Source organism: Fonsecaea pedrosoi (genome assembly GCF_000835455.1).
Source record: "Fonsecaea pedrosoi CBS 271.37 unplaced genomic scaffold supercont1.6, whole genome shotgun sequence".
Lineage (NCBI taxonomy): Eukaryota > Fungi > Ascomycota > Eurotiomycetes > Chaetothyriales > Herpotrichiellaceae > Fonsecaea > Fonsecaea pedrosoi.
Genome location: NW_013550610.1, coordinates 3333970 through 3354479, shown reverse-complemented (window position 1 = coordinate 3354479; position 20510 = coordinate 3333970). Strand labels below are relative to the sequence as shown.

Here is a 20510-nt window from a genome sequence, read left to right as displayed (position 1 = left end):
CTATGTTCCTCACAGTGGGGGGCGGAAGAGTCCAGGATATGTCACATTGCCAGAATCACAGGGACTAGAAAACAAAGAATGCTTTTTGGATAAACGATCAGTGACTATTCTCAATTTTTGACCCTCCTCTCCCACAAAAGGCTATAGCTTAGCATTCCAGGCTGCTCGGTCTGCCGATTCCAACGGCTTCTCCCGCCCGTCCCAGAAGAGCGGACACAACTGGAACCATTTCTCCCGGCTCGCAATCGAATGCACCGAGCGCTTGTGGCCCAGGTCGACGTACTTGCCGATGACCAGACCTTGGGAGTTCTCGTAGGATAGGATCGTCGCGCCCGTGGCCTTGGGCTCGCCCACGGCGTTGGCGGTGCGCGGGTCGTCCAGAAAAACGTAGTGGATACAGCTGGAGTACCAAGCGTTGACGCGGTGGGAGCCACGGAACGATGCGTCGCCTACGAGTGAGTGCCGGCCACGGTCATAGTCGCCGGCGTCGTAATGGGCGCCATAGTGATCTTCCTGTTTGGTTGAGAAGGAACATATTAGAAACTGGACGATAAAATGAAGGAGTGGAAGGAGTCTCGACACCCTACGAAGAGATGAGGGGACCTACCTTTGCCCAGTACAGCTCGAAGTAAGCGAAGCGTGCGTTGTTGAAGCGCCCGAACAGGCAAAGAACGTGCGGATCAACCCACAGTTTGCGCAGGTATTCGCGATGCTGCTCCAAGGTCCCTGTCTCGTTCCACCCTGCCGCAACACGAGGGTCGTTCTGCCATGTGTTGAAGAGTTTCAGGTGCTCCGGATCTTGCCAGTCGACCACTTCCAGGGAAAAGTGCTCGTCCAGCTCCGGAATGTAGCGACTGTAGGCGATTGATCCTGGATGTGGCTTTGGGCGACGGATCGGATGACGCGTGTAGATGGGCTCCTCGGGGAACTTCATGGTGAAGTGGTAATTCTCAGGCATGATGGGGTACTGGGCCAGAGGCTCGCGTGAAGGACCATCCGTGCCGTCTCCTACGACCCAGATTGGACGAGGCCCCAAAGGAGAAGCTGCTCCTTGCCAGAACGAGCTTCGAAGGATCAGCAGCTCGTCAGTCCGTGCGTTCAAATCGTCATTGGGGCGCCATGGCTTGGGATGTTCGATGCCTAAGCCCGTGGAAAGCAGTTCGTGGCGAATGACATCCTTTCCTGCACCAGACAGGCTGAGTCTGAAGTACTCGTAGGTGGGATGGGCGAGATATATCGCATGAACAACATTCCAGATCTGACCAAGGGAGGGTGGGCTGCCTCCCACCCACTCGAATGTTGTGTGAGGACTCCGAACTGCTCGTGCCCAAGCGCTGTTGTTGGAAATGGGCGGAACCTGCTCCTTGGGTTTGAACAACAGTTCCTGCCACGAGAGCGAGTCGCTATGTAACGGTTTGGGTAATGGCCGTCCCTCCGGAGGCTCACCCTCGTGTGTTAAGATGAATCTAGCTGGCTTTGTTTCCGCGACAGCGCGCACTTGATATGTGGTCAGAAACGGGTGTGGCAGCTTGACCAGAGGCCACTTGTATGAAGGGGTTGGATTATGAGCCATTCTGGGAGAATTTGAAAGTCCGAGTTCCAAATGAGATAAATGTCACAGCGACATAAAAATCATCCCCCAACAATCGTTCTTTGGTGTCAGGATCTAGAGAGAGGCGCTTGCTGGGAGAAGAAGGGATTGAAATGGCAGAGTAGGACGAAGACTCCGAGGAAGGGGAATCAACGGCATACAGACCCCACCATCCCCAACCTGGTCCTCCATTCGTAGGCTTTTGTCGAATATGGAGCGCAGTTTGCGATTTGCTGAACGCTCTCCTTAGGCCGAGGATCGGATACCTTGGCAGACCGCGTTTCAGTGGCTACATCAACGTCTCAGAATTCGGCGGCACGTGAAGTTCTTATATGCACGAGGCGAAAAGACACAAACTTCTTCCGAGAGAAGGAAACTGGTGAAGCTAATCGACGATACTTCCTTTGAATTGCGCTTGCAGAGAAACCTGTCAACCTAGACGCAAACCCCGGAACACAAATGTCTCTCAGATCAAGGCCATTGAATTTCCAGCATTTTCAAGTCTCTTTCCCGCATGACAAAATCGTTCAGGTCACTTTGAACAGACCAGAGAAACTGAACAGTATCAACAAAGCCACGAGCCGCGAAATACAAAGGATATGGGAGCTCTTCGACCAAGATGAAAGTTTATGGGTCGGAATCATCACAGGCGTTGGCAGAGCTTTCTGTACCGGAGCAGATTTACAAGGTATGTTCGGGTGCCCGGTCTGGCTCTACAACAACAGACTTTACCTGAGACTGCAACTGACAACAATATGTCCTTGGTCAGAATGGAATGAGATGAACAAAGCTGGTGTGGTCAACGACATGTCTGCTCCCGGTCTCGCTGGGTTGCCCCGTCGAGTTGGTAAAAAGCCGATCATCGCGGCGGTGAATGGTCTATGCATGGGAGGCGGCTTTGAGATGGTGGCCAACTGCGACCTCGTCATAGCTTGCTCCTCGGCCATTTTTTCCCTGCCAGAAGTGAAGCGTGGGATCGTCCCTGTGGCAGGCTGTCTACCACGACTGACACGTACACTGGGGCTGCAGCGTACAACCGATCTCGTTCTGACTGGCAGAAACGTGGGCGCCAAGGAGCTTCATTACTGGGGCCTGGTTAGTCGGCTGGTGGAATCTGCCTCTGAAGTTGTCCCCGTGGCAATTCAAGTCGCCAAGGACATGTGTAGGAACAGCCCGGATGCGTTGATTGTTGGCCGGCTAGGTATTCGGCAGAGCTGGGAAACTGGTAGCGTGGAGGAAGCGGTCTCGATTCTCGCTGATCAATGGTACCCTCGCCTGATGGCTGGACCCAATTTCTCGGAGGGGATTCAGGCGTTTGTGGAAAAACGATCACCGGACTGGATAGATTCGAAGTTGTGAGAGGGTACAGGTGATGCACGTTCCAAGACAGAAAACTCTCGTCACAGCAAGAGTGTTACCGCCGTGCAGAGTTTCAACCTGGTAGGTGGGGACATGGTCAATCATGTACATAGCAGGAATTTACTTATATCTCCACCCTTACTACCGCTCCAGGCAAATTCCTTAAGAGAAGATCATCACCGAGCTAGGTATGTCGGTAAGGGGAATATTTCACGGAATATCACTTAAGCGGACACGTATTGTAATGTCAGCTCTCTGAAATGACTGAGATACCGCGCTTGTATCAAGAACTCTTTCCCAAATTGGCGTAGCGTATTGAGCGGAGCTCGTCAAGACTGCGATTACCATTAACCCAAGCCATGTTTCCCCTTCTTGTTCCAATGTCGCAGTTTTCACAATATGGGTCGATTGGCGCAAACCTCCACTGCGTCATTAGAGGACAGTCAATGGTGTCCTAAGACCTTGAATGTGTATTCAAGACCGGCGGCTTCGGTTGTGCCCAACAAGTGGACACGGTGAAAGAAATGACGCATTGAAAAAGTCACAGGGGTTGCAAGACAACAGACCTACCTATCCAAATGTCAGCTGTTACTGGTGTGGCACGACACAAAACCCCTTATCAATCTTATACATCTTATCTGATCTGATTGTTGATCGAAATTGTCGCAGTGGATAACTTTGCCACCTTTGCAGAAGCTGCCAGGGGGTGTTTACTCGCTTCAATCCACATATCTCGAACGAGTGAATTTGATTGATCTTTTTATCGTATGGAAACATGTGGAACCGAAATCCTTCTCGGCGGTCCTTCTCGGCGGAATCTGCTCTGCTACCTGCAGGTTTTTCCCGGCCACCCAGTTGGAAGCTTAGTGTCAAATACGCGTTGAAGCAAATTCTTCGGTGCAGGTGCATCTTTTCTTGCCCGGCCCGCGAACCGAGATCGGAGATCGCGTAACATTAGTCTCCAGAAGCTGCAAACTGCCAGCCTGATAGACCACGTGAGTGGGGATGATTCTATACACAATGTCAACATAACATTGACAACTGCAGATTGGGCTCTAGGGCACGAAGAGGCTGAATATAGGGACTATTGAGCATTCGTTAGCTTCCTGTTGCGATGTCTCTAGACAGCATCACAGAGACCACGGTTATCCCACCTCCAACGGTTCCGTCCATCCTTCATGGCAATTCGGAGGTGCCTTTGTTAGATTTTACTCTCGGCGAGCTGCTAGATTTCCAGTGCAAGAGGTATGGGAGTAAAGAATGCTTGGTGGTACCGTGGACGGGCTCCAGATGGACCTACAGCCGTCTCAGGGACGAAAGCATTCGACTTGCGAAAGCCCTTGTTGCTCGAGGGCTACGCGCAGGAGATCGAATCGGTATCATGGCCGGAAACTGTGAGCAATATGTCTCGGTCTTCTTCGCCTGTATGAGACTGGGATGTATATTGGTCATTTTGAACAACACCTACACCGCATCTGAAGCATTGTATGCTCTGAAGTTCACCGGTACGTTTTCTTTTTCTTTTCACAACCTGCTGTTGGAGCCACTCCTGATTCGAAGTCATAGAATGCCGAATATTGTTTGCAACCTCCCGGATCGGTCATCACGACAATGGGCAACTTCTCCACCAGCTGAGAGAGAAGCCAGGCACGGTCGAGGAGATTATCATTCTACGAGGCCCGCCCGGCCATTTTACCCCCTATGCAACGCTCCTAGAGACAGGGGCAATCGAATCCGATGAAATTCTCGAGGCAGCCTCAAAGACGTTCAGCTGCCATGACGTTTGCAATCTCCAGTTCACCAGTGGAACGACAGGCAATCCAAAAGCTGCGATGCTGACACATCAGTAAGTAGCCTACTGGCTCCTAGCTCCCCACGTCAAGGATATCCTGCGTGGGCTGTAAAGCTAACTGGTATTTTCAGCTCCTTGGTCAACAACAGTCGTTTCATTGGCGACCGCATGGCCTTGACGGATCAAGACGTGCTCTGCTGTCCGCCGCCGCTCTTCCATTGCTTTGGCCTTGTCCTCGGCCTACTGGCCATCATAACCCATGGCGGAAAAGTGGTTTATCCCGCAGAGACCTTCGACGCCGTAGCGTGTCTGAGAGCCATCTCGGAGGAACGATGTACTGCCCTTCACGGTGTCCCGGCAATGTTCGATTCAATTTTCAGCCTGCCCCGACCTGAGGACTTCGATTGCTCAGCCTTACGAACCGGTATCATAGCAGGGGCTCCTGTGCCTCGCCACCTGATGGAACTTATGGTCAATGAACTCGGGATGACCGAGTTCACCAGTAGTTACGGTATGGCACGCATGTAACTCAGCCAGAAGGGCCCGTTGACAAGCTAACGCCCGGTACCATTAGGCTTAACAGAAGCTTCGCCGACTTGTTTCAACGCATTCCACAATGACCCCACGAGTCTGAAGCTCACCACCGTTGGCCAAGTCATGCCGCACGCCCATGCGAAGATCGTTGACCGACAGGGAAGAATCGTACCGGTTGGTGAGCGCGGAGAGCTCTGCATCGCCGGCTATCAACTACAGCGAGGCTATTGGAGGAATGCGGAGAAGACGAATGAGGTCATGATCCGTGACGCGGACGGTGTGCTATGGCTGCATACCGGCGACGAAGCTGTCTTTCACAGGGACAAGACGTGCACGATTACGGGTCGGTTTAAGGATATCATTATCAGGGGTAAGCAAGCCTTCTCTGAGCATGCATTCATCATCCACTCAAGAAAGCCGTGCATCTCCTCGAAAGCTCTCACTGACGATTCATCTCCTACCAGGTGGAGAAAACATCTATCCCTTAGAGATTGAAAGTCGTCTGGTCGAGCACGAGGCCATTGACCGCGCTATCGTCGTCGGTGTCAAGCATTCCAGGTACGGCGAAGTGCCGGCTGCATTTCTCCAACGCACCAGCTCGACTCATTCAACGGCCCAACGGGAACAGAGCGTCAAAGGAGGATATACCAGTCCGATTGCTAATCGTCCCAGCGACGAAAACATCCGTGAATGGGTGAGACTGAAGCTTGGCAGGCACAAGGCTCCAGCACATATTTTCTGGCTTGGAGAAGATGGTATTCCGGCCACAATACCACTGACAGGGAGTGGAAAAGTGAAAAAATTTGAGCTCGCGCAGCTGGCAGGGCAGTTGGTGACTAAAGGGAGACCGAAACTGTAGTTACCAGACATTTGCGATGAGAAGCTTCCGCCGAGGATAGAATGTGTACTCTATGTACAGACCAAAAGAGTTGACTTTTTTAATCTCTCCCTCCCTCCCTCTCGAAATACATATATATCTCCCGGTTTCAAAGCCTGATCTATGGGCGCGATTCCATGTGGCCAATGTTACAGCCTCGCCGACCTCTCCTCCTCCTCCCCCTCTGTGGTCTGCTCGGTCCTCCGACGCAGTACCGACTCTGCCAGACGTCTACTTCTCTCTGCAAGAACCTGGAGCAGGCTGTCGTCATTCTGCGATTCCAGACATTAGTAGTGATGATGCAGACAGATGGGAGTCCGTCACTTACCTGGTCTCCATCATCGGCAAGAGATCCTTGAAGCCAGATCCCGCACCCTGGCGCGAGGACGCCCTTTCTGAAGTTGATGTGGTAATCGCGATCAACTGTGACACTGGGACCATCGAGCAGCGCTGTTAAAGGTTGGAGGGTTCTATGGTGGGCGTTTTGTTCGAAGCCGGTCGCGGAAATGACGGCGTCGAATGTTGTTGACTCGTGTGGATTCTCGAGACTTTGCACGAAAAGTCGCACGCGTCCGTCAACAGTTTTCTCCGCATTTATGACCTCATGCTGGAGTCTGATTTGGAATCTCCACTTGTTGCAGTCCGGCTCTTTAACACTGAAATCGTACTGGGTATCATATATCTGTCTCAAGAGGCGAGGTTCAATTGGCGGACTAGAGGTCAAGGGCGAGGCTCCATTGACTTCTCTTCTCCTGATCTCGGGTGGCATATTTTGTTGTTTTGCTGAATGCGGATGCATGATACTTTGCAATAGGCTAGATTTCGCTAGAGCATTAGAAAGCGAAACCGGTGGTGGAGACCCAAGAAGCCAACTTACAATGGCGTCTCGTCATCTCCTCGAAGGACGGCGTCTTTGGTGAACCAAATGACTTCATGTTCTCCACGGATCCCATGAAGCTGATCAAATGCCTCTGCTGCGCTTTGGCCATTTCCTAGGACTGCGATACGTGCTCTCGGTTTGTCGCGTAGAAGTGTTGAGATGGCTTCCGGATACTCTGAAGAGTGCAGGACGAGATTTCGAAGGGCAGGAGTGCGGAGTACTTCTGGGACATAGGGATGCTGCGATGCAGCATAGACGACCTGCCTGGCTGTGACGGCTTTTTGTTCTCCTGTCACAGCATCCACAAAGACCACCTCCCACGCAGTAACGCTTCCCCTGCCGTCTTTCAATGGTTGCACACTGGTGACCATCTTGCCGTACTGGACTTGGGCTTGAAGGCGGGTAGCACACCATCTTAAGTAGTCGCTGAACATCTGCCTGGTCGGGCGCAGCTGAGCGCTGTTCGCATATAAGACGAGCCTATTAGTTGCATGGAGGTAGTTGAGAAAGGTGAATCGAGAACGCGGATTCTCTGAGGTGATCAGGTCGTGGAGAAATGAGATCCTCAGTCTGGAGGCAGGTGTGCACCGGAGTGGCTTCCAGAATGCTTCCAATTGAGATTCCAGGAACAAGGTATCCTTGCTGAGTGCATGTCTTTCGTCCAATGCGACAGCGTTTGCGATGCCAGTGAGGTCAAAACCGACACACACCAAGTCGAGAGGTGGTGAAGCGGTGCCCTTGTTGCCATCCATGAACGCGGCTGGATGCTGTATCATAATTGTTGTAGTGGTGGAAGCATTGATGAGGCCTCGATCGATGACATAGGAGGATCGAGGCACTCAGAACGATTTCTTGGTTGGCCAACGACTGGGAGCGCCTGAACCATCCTCCTCTTCGTGTAGAATTGATGCAACCAAATTGTGCCTTCAACAAAAGACTCCGTTCGCCGACAATGGCGTTCCTACTCGCGATGATGGGACCATGACATGGCCCCATGGGAGAATCCGGAAAGCCGTCTCAACCTGAGATCGGTGTCATTTGAAAGATGATACAATACCAAAATTACACCCTGGTTTTACCTGTACTAACGGTCAGGCTCCACTATCCTTCACAGAGTGGAGTTCTGCGAGCGGATCAGATAACTTAATTTCCACTTGCTCAAGCAGGAGAATTTTCATCAGATAACGAATCCCAAGATCCACGTTTCCACTTTTGCAGCTTCTTTACACCTGCCAAGTTTCATCGGTGCGTGATTCTGCATGCCACATACCAACCAGATACGGCCCTCATCGCGCCGTTCCCGCCGAGCTTACTTCCAGTGGAGCTTCTCCATGGGTTCAGCTCCAGACCCAGAGACCCATGTCAGGTCTTCGTGATCATGAAAAATTTTCATCTGATAAGATCATCGTCGTTTCATTCTTCCTCGCGTGGACCATTGGCATCGTTTTGGTGGGCACTGGATCGTCTTGTTCACTAGGAGAATGGAGTTCGAGCTTGTGCCGAGCACGACGAAAGATTTTTCTCCGACCTCGGACTTTGCATTTCACCCCAATCGGCAATGGACGTGGCGACAAGACAACGACTTGACAACGCCGGTCGATACTCCTCAGCCTCATTCGACAACATGTATATTCCCGTTGACCCCGCTGCGATGCAGACAAAAAGATTTACGATCATCTGCTCTGAAGCCGTATCGCCGCAAAGTGATGACGACAGGACACAAGAGAGCGTACACGGTGTCCCTGCAGTGAAAATATGCTTCGCATTCTCGATGGAGGACTTGGCGCAATCCACCCCATCCTTGGCTTGTCTGGGAGCTCCATTTTATAGTTGCCAGCTTCCCTGCGCTTACATCAGAGTATCGAAGCGATATTCCACTTCCGGATAATCAAATCTTCTGTATCAGGACGTGATTAGATTTGACAGCGAAAATCCGATCATCAGTCACATAACGACGGAGCCAAGCCCCTGCCAACTCCCACGTTCCACTCTCTCAGCTTTTTTGCAATATTGGCTTCCGATGACAAGCCCGGTGCTTCTTCGACTTGGATCACTGTTTCCCCTGTGTCCTGGGCGCCGAGCCGCTTGCCAGGCCTCAAGTCACGGATGAGGGTAGAAGCCCACGCCAATGCTATTGTACCCGTCTCGCACACCAGCTGCACGGTCTCCCGGCGCTGCAGTCTGCAGTCTGGACCCTTGGCATATGTTGCCAGAGCTATGACAATTGAGCTTTTCCAGTCACGGTCTGCACTGTGGCTCAGGCGCCTACGCGTGGTTTGACCATACCTTATCAGCCGATGCAAATGCTCACTTGAAGTCCGTGAAAATCTCAAGACAGAAAAAGCTTTTCACTCTTGGCTATCCAGGGTCATGATCATTCGAGCGTACAAGCCAAGTCAAATGAGCAAATTGACCTCAACGGAGATCTTGTTGTTGATTGGCATGTCGGAATGAATCCGACATCGGGACTCAACTTGGGCTCTGGCCATACTCGTTGTTCTCGATGTCCTGCTTGGATAAAGGGGGCTAGGCTTGATGGCATGGCATGTTGTGGGCTTATACCTAAGCCATCTGAGTGAATCCATCCATCCACGTTGAAAATCCTCGTCCACTACAAATTCCCATTCGCATCAACACCGGGTCGTTAGAGACGCTTTCACCATGTCTGCTGCTGGAAGATTCAAACTCAACTCGCTAAGACAGTTTCTGCGCTCAGATGGAAACAATATCGCGGAACAGAGCCAGGAAAGCACAGTGTTGGAGAGTGTCGATGACAAGAATGCCGCAGCTCACGCACACGAACCCGTTAACAGTGGTAATGGAAGCGATGGAATCCAACCAGAGTTCCCAGCCCAAGATGCTCAGGAAGGCGTGAGAAGAGTTGAGGCAATCACGCTGGCATGGAGTAAGAAGTCCCTCATCATCACCTACATGTGGTACGTCCTCGTCATCGACATGTCCGGCGACGCCCTACATCCCATCTTGCTAACTCATCGGCTGAATAGCTTCTATCTGCTGTACTTTGTCAACGCTTTTCAATTTTCCATCACGGCCAACCTTACACCATACGTGACCAGTGGATTCGAATACCACTCGCTCATCCCAGTCATCTACATCGTCTCCAGCGTGATGACGGGAGCTGCCTATCTGCCGATTGCGAAAATGTTGGATATTTGGGGTCGGCCAGAAGCATTCCTATTCATGGTCAGCCTAGGTACACTGGGCCTCATCCTGCAAGCCGCCTGTACAAACATTCAAACATTCTGCGCAGCCCAGGTATGTTAGCCGTCGAGCGGACGCCTAATTTTGGTTATGTCAGATCACTAAGATGGCTACGTAGGTCTTTACTAGCATTGGGTTCACCGGGATGATCTACTCGGTGGATGTCATGACAGCTGACACCAGCAAGTTGAAGAACCGGGGCCTTGCTTTCGCATTTACCTCTTCCCCATACATGGTCACCGCTTTTGCAGGCCCTAGTGCCTCAGAGGGCTTCTACGAAGACATCAACTGGCGTTGGGCATTTGGGACCTTTGCGATCGTCACCCCCTTTGTGGCTGCGCCGTTGTACCTCGTCATGCAGTATAACTTGCGCAAAGCGAAGAAGCAGGGATTGTTGGACAGGCCCAAGAGCGGCCGAACACTCTTTCAGAGCATCTGGTTCTACATTATTGAGTTTGACGGTAAGTAACTGTGCCAAACCCCCCCCCCCCCCCCCCCCCCCCCTTTTCTCTCTGGGGGAACGGAACTCAACTTATTGACGAATTATACTACAGCTTTTGGTGTCATTCTCCTCGCGACGGGGCTGGTTCTCTTCCTCTTACCCTTTTCCCTCGCCCAATCGACAGCGGATGACTGGGGATCCGGCTCCATCATCGCAATGTTAGTCGTGGGCTTTGTGCTGCTGCTCGCATTCGCTGCCTTCGAGCGATACCTCGCACCAAAGCCTTTCATCCCTTACCAACTCCTCGTCTCGCGGACCATTCTCGGCGCTCTCCTCCTCGACGCTGTGTACCAGATCGCGTATTACTGCTGGGGCAGCTACTTCAGCTCTTTCCTGCAGGTGGTCAACAACCTGACGATCGCGCAGGCGGGCTACGTGAGCAGTACCTTCGACATCATCTCCGGGCTGTGGTTGCTGTTCGTGGGCTTTCTCATGCGCGTTACTGGCCGCTTCAAGTGGCTTCTGTTGTGTGCCGTCCCGCTGTACATACTGGGCGTGGGTCTGATGATTCACTTCCGCCGGCCGCACACCAATATCGGGTACATCATCATGTGTCAGATCCTGATCGCCTTCGCGGGCAGCACCATGATCCTGTGCCAACAAGTCGCTGTCATGGCGGCCGCGGAGCACGGCCAGATCGCCGCCGTGCTGGCAATGCTCGGTCTTTTCGGGTACATGGGCGGAGCCGTGGGGAACAGCATCTGCGGCGCCATCTGGACGCATTCTCTGCCCGGCGCACTCCAAAGACTCCTGCCCGAGAACCTCAAGCCCGAGTGGGAGACCATCTACGGTGACTTGACCGTGCAGCTGAGCTATCCGATGGACAGTCCGGCGCGCGAGGCCATCATGGAGGCATATGGAATTGCGCAACGCAGGATGTTGATCGCCGGAACCAGTGTCATGGGCCTGGCACTTTTCTTCGTCCTGATGATCCGTAACATCAACATCTCCAAGAACGCGCAGGTCAAGGGTGTCTTATTCTAGAACGGGAAGCAAACATCGTGATGCAGTGGAGCTGTCTGGACTTGAGTGTGCGCCGCGTCCGCCGCCTGCGAGGTATTATTGGTTGCGCCGCATTCCGTGGGACAGGCTTCTCACAAAGGGTGGATTCGTCGGCTGATGTCGTAGCCCTCTACTCACTCGTAGGCTCTAAAGACAATTGAGCGCCTCTTTACGATGGTAGGGATCGATGGTAATGGCAAAAATTGGCCCGGTCAATCTAGAGGTCTATTTTCTTATGACGCCGTCCGGAGCTCCCACAACCCATTCATGAGAAATTGTTGTAAGCTGGCGAGTCCGAATTCTCCCACGTTAGGACGTGAAGAACAGCACATATCGTCAAGCAACCCTCCTTACTCCTGCGATCTCCGTCCATGGGCGTAAAAGCTGTATTGAGCGGATGACAAAGATCGGGCACGATTTAGGAGAACGAGACAAACCGCTGTGACACATGTCAGTCTCCTAAACTGTGCCAATCTTGCTCGTCCATTCAAGATCCAGACTCCTATATCAACAATGGGTTTTCTTTCTATCAGCGACTCCTTGCCTTTACATGTGTCTTCTCAAGCAGTCTCCATCCTCAAAAAAAATACGTAAGTGATAGGATTAAGAAACTCAACCGCTCAAAGCTGGTTTTTTGGCTCTTCCACTTTCTGCTTCAAGTACGAGTCGTGGGCGAATCTTTGGAAGAATTTCAGGCTTTCGGGGTTCATCACGGCCCCTGATGGCGTGATGACTTGGCTAGAGACGATTTGCTTCACTGCAAGTTCAATCTTCTTGCCATTGATGGTGTAAGGGATCTCCGGAACATCGAAAATGAATTTTGGCACGTGGCGAGGACTCAGTGAAGTCGAGATGGCCGAGCGGACGGAGACGATCAGGGCTTTTGTCAAATGTTGTGAGCCTTTCATCTTAACGAACAGAATCACAGCCTTATCGTTATCTTGGGGACGACGCTGACCGATACATATAGTTTCTTCGAACTCTGTGAATTTCTTAATCGCCTGGTAGATTTCCGCCGAGCCGAATCGTACACCGGAGGGATTGAGGACACCATCGCTGGATTGTATTTCCTCGGTTAGTATATGTACTAACGATCCATTTGAGCCTGGGGATGTTGACGAAGGAAACGGTTTCCCTCCCTCCTGAAAGACTGACCTTCTGCCTAATATGGTGAAACCGCCTGATACGGGCGACGCCGAAATAAAGTCGCCTTGGGTCCAGATATTGTTTCCGAATCGCTCGAAATATGCCTTCTGATACTTAGTCTTCCCATCTCTGCCCTAGAACTCGGCAGGCTCGGACGTAAATGGCTGACGGTAAACCAACTCGCCAGGCACTCCAGTATTTATAAGAGAGATGGGGTGATCTTTGGCGCTGTCGAGTATGTCTATCGCTATCCCCAGGGCGGGGGCTTGGATCTCTCCCGAGTAGACAGGACTGGTGGGATCTCTAGAGACGACTGGAGAAAAGTAAAATTAGACCTTAGAAGCATCGGTTGGGATGTTATGGTGGTCCTTACGAGAACATGCCAAGTCTGTGCTACCACTGCCAGACATAAGATGCACTGTGTCAGGAAACCCGGCATCGTAGAACCATTCGCATACCCTTGCTGGAAGGACGGAGCCCGTCGAAGATACAGTTCGCAAGCTGCTAAGATCATTGGTTTGCTCTAAGGTGAGAGTGTCAATGTATGAAGGCTACCTTTGGGAAGTAACAGACGTACTAGGGCAAATGTTTCTCTCCTGTAGATCGGTCAAGAACTGGCAGATGTGCTAAACAAGGATATTCTGGGGGCGATATCAGCGACTGTGGTCTGTACCGATCTCTAGGTCTTCTGCTTCATACGTACTTCAGCTTCTCCACCAGGCGAAGGGTGACCAACGGGTCCGGATACAGCGGAGAGCCATCATATACGACCACACTGCCTCCGTAAGAAAGACCGCATAGAACCATTGCCCACATGATCCATCCAGTCTGCTCTGCTGTCAGTGTTATCACTTCCGGCACGACAGGAATGTCCCTTACCGTGGTATATTGGTACACTGTATCGCCTGGGCGCACATCCAAATGAAGAAGGTAGTCTTTCTTGACTTGCATTAGGAGTCCCTTATATCACGCGTCAGTCTCCAGAGCTCTCGCGTGATGCTTTCTGATTGACTTACACACGCACTGTGAACTATACATTTGGGAGCGCCGGTCTGTGATACTCTCAGTCAAAAGTCCATGACGTACTCGATGAAAAAGCATAAGATGTGAACTCACCGTTCCAGAAGAATATACAATAAATCCAGGGTGACTGAAAGGCAGTTGTTCAAAAGTCAGTGGACGGCCCTTTGCTGTGCTCAAGAAGCGACCCCAGGTTGTGCTGTCGGGTTGTTCCTTGGAATAGGGCTCATCGCGAATGATAAGCACCGCGCGTTTGAAATCAGCCACCTTTCGAAGCCGGCCTAGGCATTGTTCGTATTTCTCGGTCAGGGAGCGCAGCTTTCCGTTGTAATGCACAGAACTTTCGAAGAAGACAATCTTGGGCTCGATCTGCTCGAGCCGCTGCATGATGCTCTCTGTACCCATGTCTGGTGATGAAGTTGACCACAGTGCCCCAATGCTCAAGGTGGCTAGACAAGCCACAATGGGACGGCTGCCACGCGATCTCCCTTTCTCACACCAGCCTGCCTCAGAACGTCCGCTATCACCATGACCTGTTCACATAGCTCTTGCCGCGTGATAGCTCGTACGGTCTTTGCTCCTTCAGGCACGGCATATATAGCAATGGGATTCAAGGACTCCACATTCAACAAATACTGCGCGAAGTTCATGCGGACTTGGGGAAAGAAATGCGGCGGCGGAAACATGGCTGCTCCCCGGACTAAGGTCGGTTTATCGACACCGAGGCTTGTGGAGCATGCTTACCTGCGGCAGCACCGAGCCTTTGATGGGCAGCGCATGTTTCGCGAGGCCTTCGAATTCAAAGATATCAGCCCAAAAGTCGGATGCTGTACGAGGGTCTATCGACCATGCATGGAGTTCTGCATAGTCCTTCAGCGCAAGTCGTCGCTTCGAGTTAATCTGGCGACGGAACTTGTCCATGTTTGTTTGCGTCGGATCAGCATTCTGCCATAGCTTGCGTGGTGCAGCAACGTTGGCCATTTCGTGCTCGAGGAAATGTTATTCAAGCTCAAAGCAGTCGCCGTAGTGCTAACGCCTTCATGAAATTAACCCTGGTAGCCCTGACGGCAGATTTATGAGCGACGAGTCGACAGAAGTCGCTCTGCACCTGCATAGTTCTGGTTGGTGGAGGTCAAATGTGTCTTGGGATCCAGTTTCCTCCTCCGGGGGTATTCGGCTCGTGGATCCGCACTTCATGTTGCTCCTTAAGGCCGCGGCGGGTCAGTAAGGGAGCCATCTAGTAGCTGCGGTGTCAGAGACCGGCTTGATTTAGTCGTATGGAAAGCTTTCCGGGGCATTAGAGCGAGCTTTTTTGCTAGCGTCAATTTACCGTGCGAGACCACATAAGGAGCCTGTAGTCATGTTGCTCTAGGAAGCTCTCTCTTCTTCCGAAAACTTCCAACACAACAATGCATGTATGCACAACGCGGGGTGGGGACACACTCGGGGCAAAAGGGCTTCTCTCCGAGCCAATCGGAGTGGGCAAGACAGTCTTCCGCTCCACATTGGCGCCACTCCTCCGAAGCCCGAAGTCTGGGGAAGAGATTCTTGCAGAGAGGCGCATCCGGAGAAGGAAGGCACCAAGGAGACTTTATCCCCAGGCCACATGAAACCATTCTAGGCCTTTTGTCATTCCCAGGATCTGATTCAAATCCTTCTGTCGCAATTCTGATGTCAATTCCATTCGATCCCGGATTCTCAGAATGACAGTGTTACGCACATTGACCTTTGTCGAGCATGAGCACGTCGGGTTTGTCGCCGTGGCGCTGGGGTTTGTAAGTTTAGGGTTCTCTGCACTGTTGGCATTCGATGCGATATCTAACCTGGAGCTAGTTGGCTCATGTCTTCTACAAGCGATTTGAACCTACTGCCATTGGTTTCCTGCTCCAGTCCGCAGGGTTGGGCGTGCTCTTCTTCGTCTGGAGTAATTTATCCACCAACTTTGCGGTCTTCCACATCAGGGTCTGGGCTCCGGTGAAAGCGGTTCTTTTGTATTTCTGCACGCTTGGGTAGGAACTGGGAGCCAGAGTACGCCGGGACTGTAGCATGCTAACCTGACTTAGTGTCTCGATTGCATTCTATCGGCTCTATCTCAGTCCTCTCAGCAAATTTCCGGGTGAAAAGCTGCGGGCCCTCACGAAATGGAGACACTACGTCGATGCTAACCGTGGGACCACTCTTCACGTTATGATGAAGCAACATCGAGAGCTGGGTGATTTCGTCCGCATAGGTCCCAATGAAATCTCCATCGCAGATCCGAGCTTCATCCCAATCATTCATGGCAACAAGTCAAGATTTCCCAAAGGGCCGTGGTACCAGGACTTGAACTCGGACGTGGTCCAATCGCTCATCGAGATTCGCGACTTTGACAAGCATAAATCTCAGCGCAAAATCTGGGATGAGGTTTTCACACCCAGAGCTCTGAGAGTGTACGAAGGCCGTATATTGAACATCCTGGAACAGCTGATAACGCAATTCAAAGGGGCCGCGAAATCAAGAGAGAAAGTTGATCTCGCCCTGTGGTCTGAGCGTCTTTTGGTCGATACCACTGGCAAGATTGCCTTTGTAAGTCCTTCTGCATCCCCGCGAAATCATCATGACCGAGTCCAGCAGGAAGAAACTTTGTGATCCTGTTCTCTGACAAGGCCAGAATGTCGACTTCCACGCGGTTCAAAATGCAAAGGGCCATTTCTATGTCGAGTTCATCCATGCAACGTTGCAGCATGTTGCTTCCCTAGCTGAAGTATCTTGGGTGAAACCGCTTTTCGCATATTTGCCACTCAAAAAGAGTCAACTTGCTCAGATCGAGCAATTCAAAACCTTTAGCGAAGAAAAGTTGTCGGAACGGATGCAAACCCAGGGCTCTGCTGAGATTGATGTCCTCGGTTTCTTGATGTCGGCCGGGGAAAGAAATCCAGCCTACAAGTTGAGCACCCATGGCCTAGCTTCCGAAACTCGGTTGGTCATCGCCGCTGGAAGCGATACCACGAGTATTGCTATCACGTACAGTCCTCCCCAGATTTGTCCTTCCCCTACGATAAATTATACTGGAAACTGAGATTCTTTTTCATAGTTCTGCTATGTATTGGCTGCTCCTCGACAAGAAAGCATATCTAAAACTGCGACAGGAGTGTCGCACGATTTTCTCCCCAGATGAACCATTCGAGGCTGCAAGGCTCGGAGACTGGAAGCGAGCTCCGTATTTGAACGCTTGCATCAACGAAGCCCTACGACTGTTACCTTCTGGTCCGAATGGCATGCAGAGGGTAGTTAACACACCAGGTGGAATAATGACTCCTAACGGAATCAATATCCCCGAGGGCACCAAAGTCAGTGTGCCAACCTGGACAGTACACCACGATCCGCGCAACTTCGAAAAGCCATGGGATTTCATCCCGGAGCGGTGGATCGAAGGCTCTGGGTTCGAGGGTGCTCATAACACGACAGCCTTCATGCCGTTTTCATTGGGCACATATTCTTGCATCGGGAAACCGCTGGCACTACTACAGATCCGGCTGTTCTTGTATAAGTATGTTGGATTTTGTCTCCAAACCCCCCTTTCAGGTCATAGAGCTGGACTTCAGAAACTTTGACTAACGTTGCATTGTGCAGACTTATACCAGCGTTTGACTTCGAGCTTGCGCCGGGCTTTGACAAGAGAGCCTTCATCGAAGAAACAAGAGCGTTCTTCGGATTAACAAAGTTGCCATTAGTGGTGTCCGTAGCCACTGCTTCCGACTGAAAGATCCTTGTTGTATAGAGAAATCAAGCATTTTAATATCTAAACTCTTGCTCATTGGCTCCCTTCAGCCTTTCCTTTGAGTGGTTCGATTCTATCCTGTCTGATAGTCACCGCTGGCCATTTCATTTGAATCACTTCCACGTAATAACCGCATCGTATCACGTCGACTTCTGTTCCTGCAGACGATGCAAATAAAGTCAAACCAGCAAAAGGTACTTCCCCCTGGATTTCGGAGACCCAGTCCCGGGCATTTAGGTGTCTGGATATGTGAGGAATACTCCACCTTTTCGGCACAGTAGGATCTCCCGGTTGGTCGGATTCGGTCTTGTGTTCGACGTTTTTATGTTTGCTCCGTTTCGTTCACTTCTTCGCAATGTCTGAAGCTTCTTTACCCTAATGACCAGGGATTAGAATACCGCGTGCGTCAAAGCGCCTGGTCCATACTGCCTCTGGTCCTGAAGAGGTCACAGAGCCAACAAAACATTTACAGCACGTCCGTGCGAACCCTTTCAAATCCCATGACCGCCACAACTCAGAAAAAAGCCACACCCGAACTATGAATTTCGCGGCATCAAGGACCCAGCTGAAACGGAGTACGGCGGTCGCAGGGTCACTGCTATTTTGGCGGACGAACAGAAAGAGGTTGAATACCACTTTTGACGAGGCATGTACTTGCACTCGCCTCTCTCGCCCTATTCTCTCTATACGTAGCCTGGGACAATTGGAAGGACTACTGAAATTATATCTAACAAAATTCGGTTGCAGCGACTCTCAGCTGATCTCCAATACGACGTAGTGGTCCTGGGATCCGGCGCGTCGGGGCTGACCACCGCAGTTACCGCGGCCCAGAATGGCTTGAAGGTCCTGGTGCTCGAGAAGACGAGGTTTTTCGGTGGGACGACGGCCTATTCTGGAGGCGCTCCGTGGATCCCAGTGAACAAGTACCAGCCTACTATAGGAGTTCGAGACACCAAAACTGCCGCCGAGACGTATCTGCGCAGTGTTCTTGGTCCTACGCATTTTGCGAGTGCGGAAAAGAACATCGAAGCATATCTTAATACGGCCCCAAAGATGGTGGAATGGATGGAAGCCAATACCGCCGTCAAATTTCAAGCAACTACGCTGCCTGACTACCGGCCAAATCTTGAAGGCGCGTCCAAAGGTCGTACAATCATACCAGTCGACTTCAATGGCAGACTGCTTGGCCAGGAGTTGTGCAATGTTCGTTATACGTTACAGGGCATGAAGGCGTTTGGGTCGATGCAGGTGAGCCCCTTGGAGACGGAAATTCTGCAAAATCCCTTTGGCTCGGTATCCAACTTGGTCCACACGGCAAAGAAAGGTGCCAACTGGATTCTTGACCTGCTCGTTTATGGAAAAGGGTCCTTCATGGTCGGTGGCAACGCTCTAGTTGGTCGTTTGCTCCTCACTGCCATCGAATTAGGAGTGACGCTGGAAACTGAAGCTGAAGTGACGGGGCCACTGATGGAAGACGACCGCGTCGTGGGTGTGCTTCTCTCCGTTGCCAATGGAGAAAAGCAGATTCCCATCAAGGCTTCCAAAGGCGTTGTCCTTGCTACTGGAGGTTTCGGCAGGTCTGAAGAAGGTAAGGAGTTTGTGCCTCAAGACTGGAGTGCTGTGCCAAAGACAAACCTGGGAGACGGGATCCGATTGGGCCTCGAGGCCGGAGGATATCTCCCACCACCCAACGAAGACAATGCCATCTACGCACCGATCTCTGTGCTTCAGTATGACGACAACCGCACGCGCTGTCTCCCGCACTTTGCGGGCGATCGGACGAAGCCGGGATCACTCATCGTGGACGAGAATGGGAAGCGTTTCGAGAACGAGTCGCGAAATTACCAGGACTTTGTCAAGAAAATGCACTCCCTCCAGATCAACAAGGCTTACTACATCGCCGACGCGGACCATCTGCGCAACTACGGCATGGGCATGGCGCTGCCGTGGCCCTACTGGAACCGCAACGTCCTGCGCAAGGGCTATCTGATCAAGGCGCAAACGATCCCCGAGCTGGCGGAGACCCTCAAGATCCCAGTAGCAAACCTACAACAATCAGTGGAGGACATGAATACGTACGCAAAGACGGGCAGGGATGTTCAGTTCCATCGTGGCGAAGACGCCTACGATCAATTCTACGGCGACCCCGCCGTCAAACCGAACTCCAGCTTGGGACCGATTCGCAAGCCACCCTTTTATGCTCTTCCTCTGTACCCAGGGAACGTGAGCGTCATGTATGGTTTGGCCACCAACCAGAACGCTCAAGTGCTATCCAAGGAAGGCAGCGTCGTCAAGGGTCTTTACGCCGTGGGTTGCGACAATAATAGTATAATGCGAGGCCAATACCCGGGTGGAGGAAGTAGTATCGGCCCAGCCATGACCTTTGGGTATATCGCGGCACTGCATCTAGCCGGTCGGCTGGGTCAGGATTGAGTCATTGATCTTGTTGCGGTTAGAAGGGATGGACTATCTAAGGCAAGTGTGAGCAAAGTCGGAATGGCGATTGTTTCCATTGGTTCTAAGTAGCGATGAATAGAGCCTTTCAGTGTTCCGGGAATGGCACCTGTGATCCATTGAAAAAGCTGAATAACATGTGTTTTGTACCAAGGCTCAAGGCAGCTATAGCCGATCAAAAAGTATAGGTATAGACCCATTCGGAGTGGGCCGCTGTCGTTGAAATCTTGAAAAGCGCGTAACGGAAACAGAGCCGCAAACCGCGGGCAAAGTATTCCCCAACTTCTCCTATACACTTATTCCTATCTTTATGAAACAAAATGTCACACGATACTGTGCTTGTTTCAGAGCATGCCAGTTGCTGCCAGTGA

General features: G+C 51.6%; 9 protein-coding genes across 9 annotated transcripts; 5 read left to right on the top strand and 4 right to left on the bottom strand.

Annotated features, from left to right (window-relative positions):
- Positions 1-141: 141 nt before the first annotated feature.
- On the bottom strand, positions 142-1573 carry Z517_10056 (uncharacterized protein; the record flags this gene model as incomplete). The annotated part of the gene is made up of 2 exons (XM_013425964.1): positions 142-513; positions 608-1573. The coding sequence occupies 2 exons, from the start codon at positions 1571-1573 to the stop codon at positions 142-144; spliced, it is 1338 nt and encodes a 445-aa protein (XP_013281418.1).
- Positions 1574-2050: 477 nt separating this feature from the next.
- Positions 2051-2950, top strand: Z517_10055 (uncharacterized protein; the record flags this gene model as incomplete). The annotated part of the gene is made up of 2 exons (XM_013425963.1): positions 2051-2279; positions 2361-2950. The coding sequence occupies 2 exons, from the start codon at positions 2051-2053 to the stop codon at positions 2948-2950; spliced, it is 819 nt and encodes a 272-aa protein (XP_013281417.1).
- Positions 2951-4064: 1114 nt separating this feature from the next.
- Positions 4065-6135, top strand: Z517_10054 (uncharacterized protein; the record flags this gene model as incomplete). The annotated part of the gene is made up of 5 exons (XM_013425962.1): positions 4065-4455; positions 4517-4796; positions 4874-5253; positions 5317-5646; positions 5741-6135. The coding sequence occupies 5 exons, from the start codon at positions 4065-4067 to the stop codon at positions 6133-6135; spliced, it is 1776 nt and encodes a 591-aa protein (XP_013281416.1).
- Positions 6136-6302: 167 nt separating this feature from the next.
- On the bottom strand, positions 6303-7809 carry Z517_10053 (uncharacterized protein; the record flags this gene model as incomplete). The annotated part of the gene is made up of 3 exons (XM_013425961.1): positions 6303-6425; positions 6482-6968; positions 7031-7809. The coding sequence occupies 3 exons, from the start codon at positions 7807-7809 to the stop codon at positions 6303-6305; spliced, it is 1389 nt and encodes a 462-aa protein (XP_013281415.1).
- Positions 7810-9694: 1885 nt separating this feature from the next.
- Z517_10052 (uncharacterized protein) lies at positions 9695-11741 on the top strand (the record flags this gene model as incomplete). Its single annotated transcript, XM_013425960.1, has 4 exons — positions 9695-9969; positions 10039-10309; positions 10374-10716; positions 10810-11741. The coding sequence occupies 4 exons, from the start codon at positions 9695-9697 to the stop codon at positions 11739-11741; spliced, it is 1821 nt and encodes a 606-aa protein (XP_013281414.1).
- A 638-nt stretch (positions 11742-12379) lies between these two features.
- On the bottom strand, positions 12380-14330 carry Z517_10051 (uncharacterized protein; the record flags this gene model as incomplete). The annotated part of the gene is made up of 5 exons (XM_013425959.1): positions 12380-13034; positions 13609-13733; positions 13785-13865; positions 13922-13957; positions 14022-14330. 5 exons carry the CDS (start codon positions 14328-14330, stop codon positions 12380-12382), a joined length of 1206 nt encoding a protein of 401 aa, XP_013281413.1.
- Positions 14331-14374: 44 nt separating this feature from the next.
- Z517_10050 (uncharacterized protein) lies at positions 14375-14906 on the bottom strand (the record flags this gene model as incomplete). Its single annotated transcript, XM_013425958.1, has 2 exons — positions 14375-14560; positions 14670-14906. The coding sequence occupies 2 exons, from the start codon at positions 14904-14906 to the stop codon at positions 14375-14377; spliced, it is 423 nt and encodes a 140-aa protein (XP_013281412.1).
- Positions 14907-15628: 722 nt separating this feature from the next.
- On the top strand, positions 15629-17667 carry Z517_10049 (uncharacterized protein; the record flags this gene model as incomplete). Its single annotated transcript, XM_013425957.1, has 6 exons — positions 15629-15700; positions 15759-15934; positions 15989-16490; positions 16576-16928; positions 16999-17454; positions 17538-17667. 6 exons carry the CDS (start codon positions 15629-15631, stop codon positions 17665-17667), a joined length of 1689 nt encoding a protein of 562 aa, XP_013281411.1.
- Positions 17668-18223: 556 nt separating this feature from the next.
- On the top strand, positions 18224-20118 carry Z517_10048 (uncharacterized protein; the record flags this gene model as incomplete). The annotated part of the gene is made up of 2 exons (XM_013425956.1): positions 18224-18335; positions 18443-20118. 2 exons carry the CDS (start codon positions 18224-18226, stop codon positions 20116-20118), a joined length of 1788 nt encoding a protein of 595 aa, XP_013281410.1.
- Positions 20119-20510: the final 392 nt, after the last annotated feature.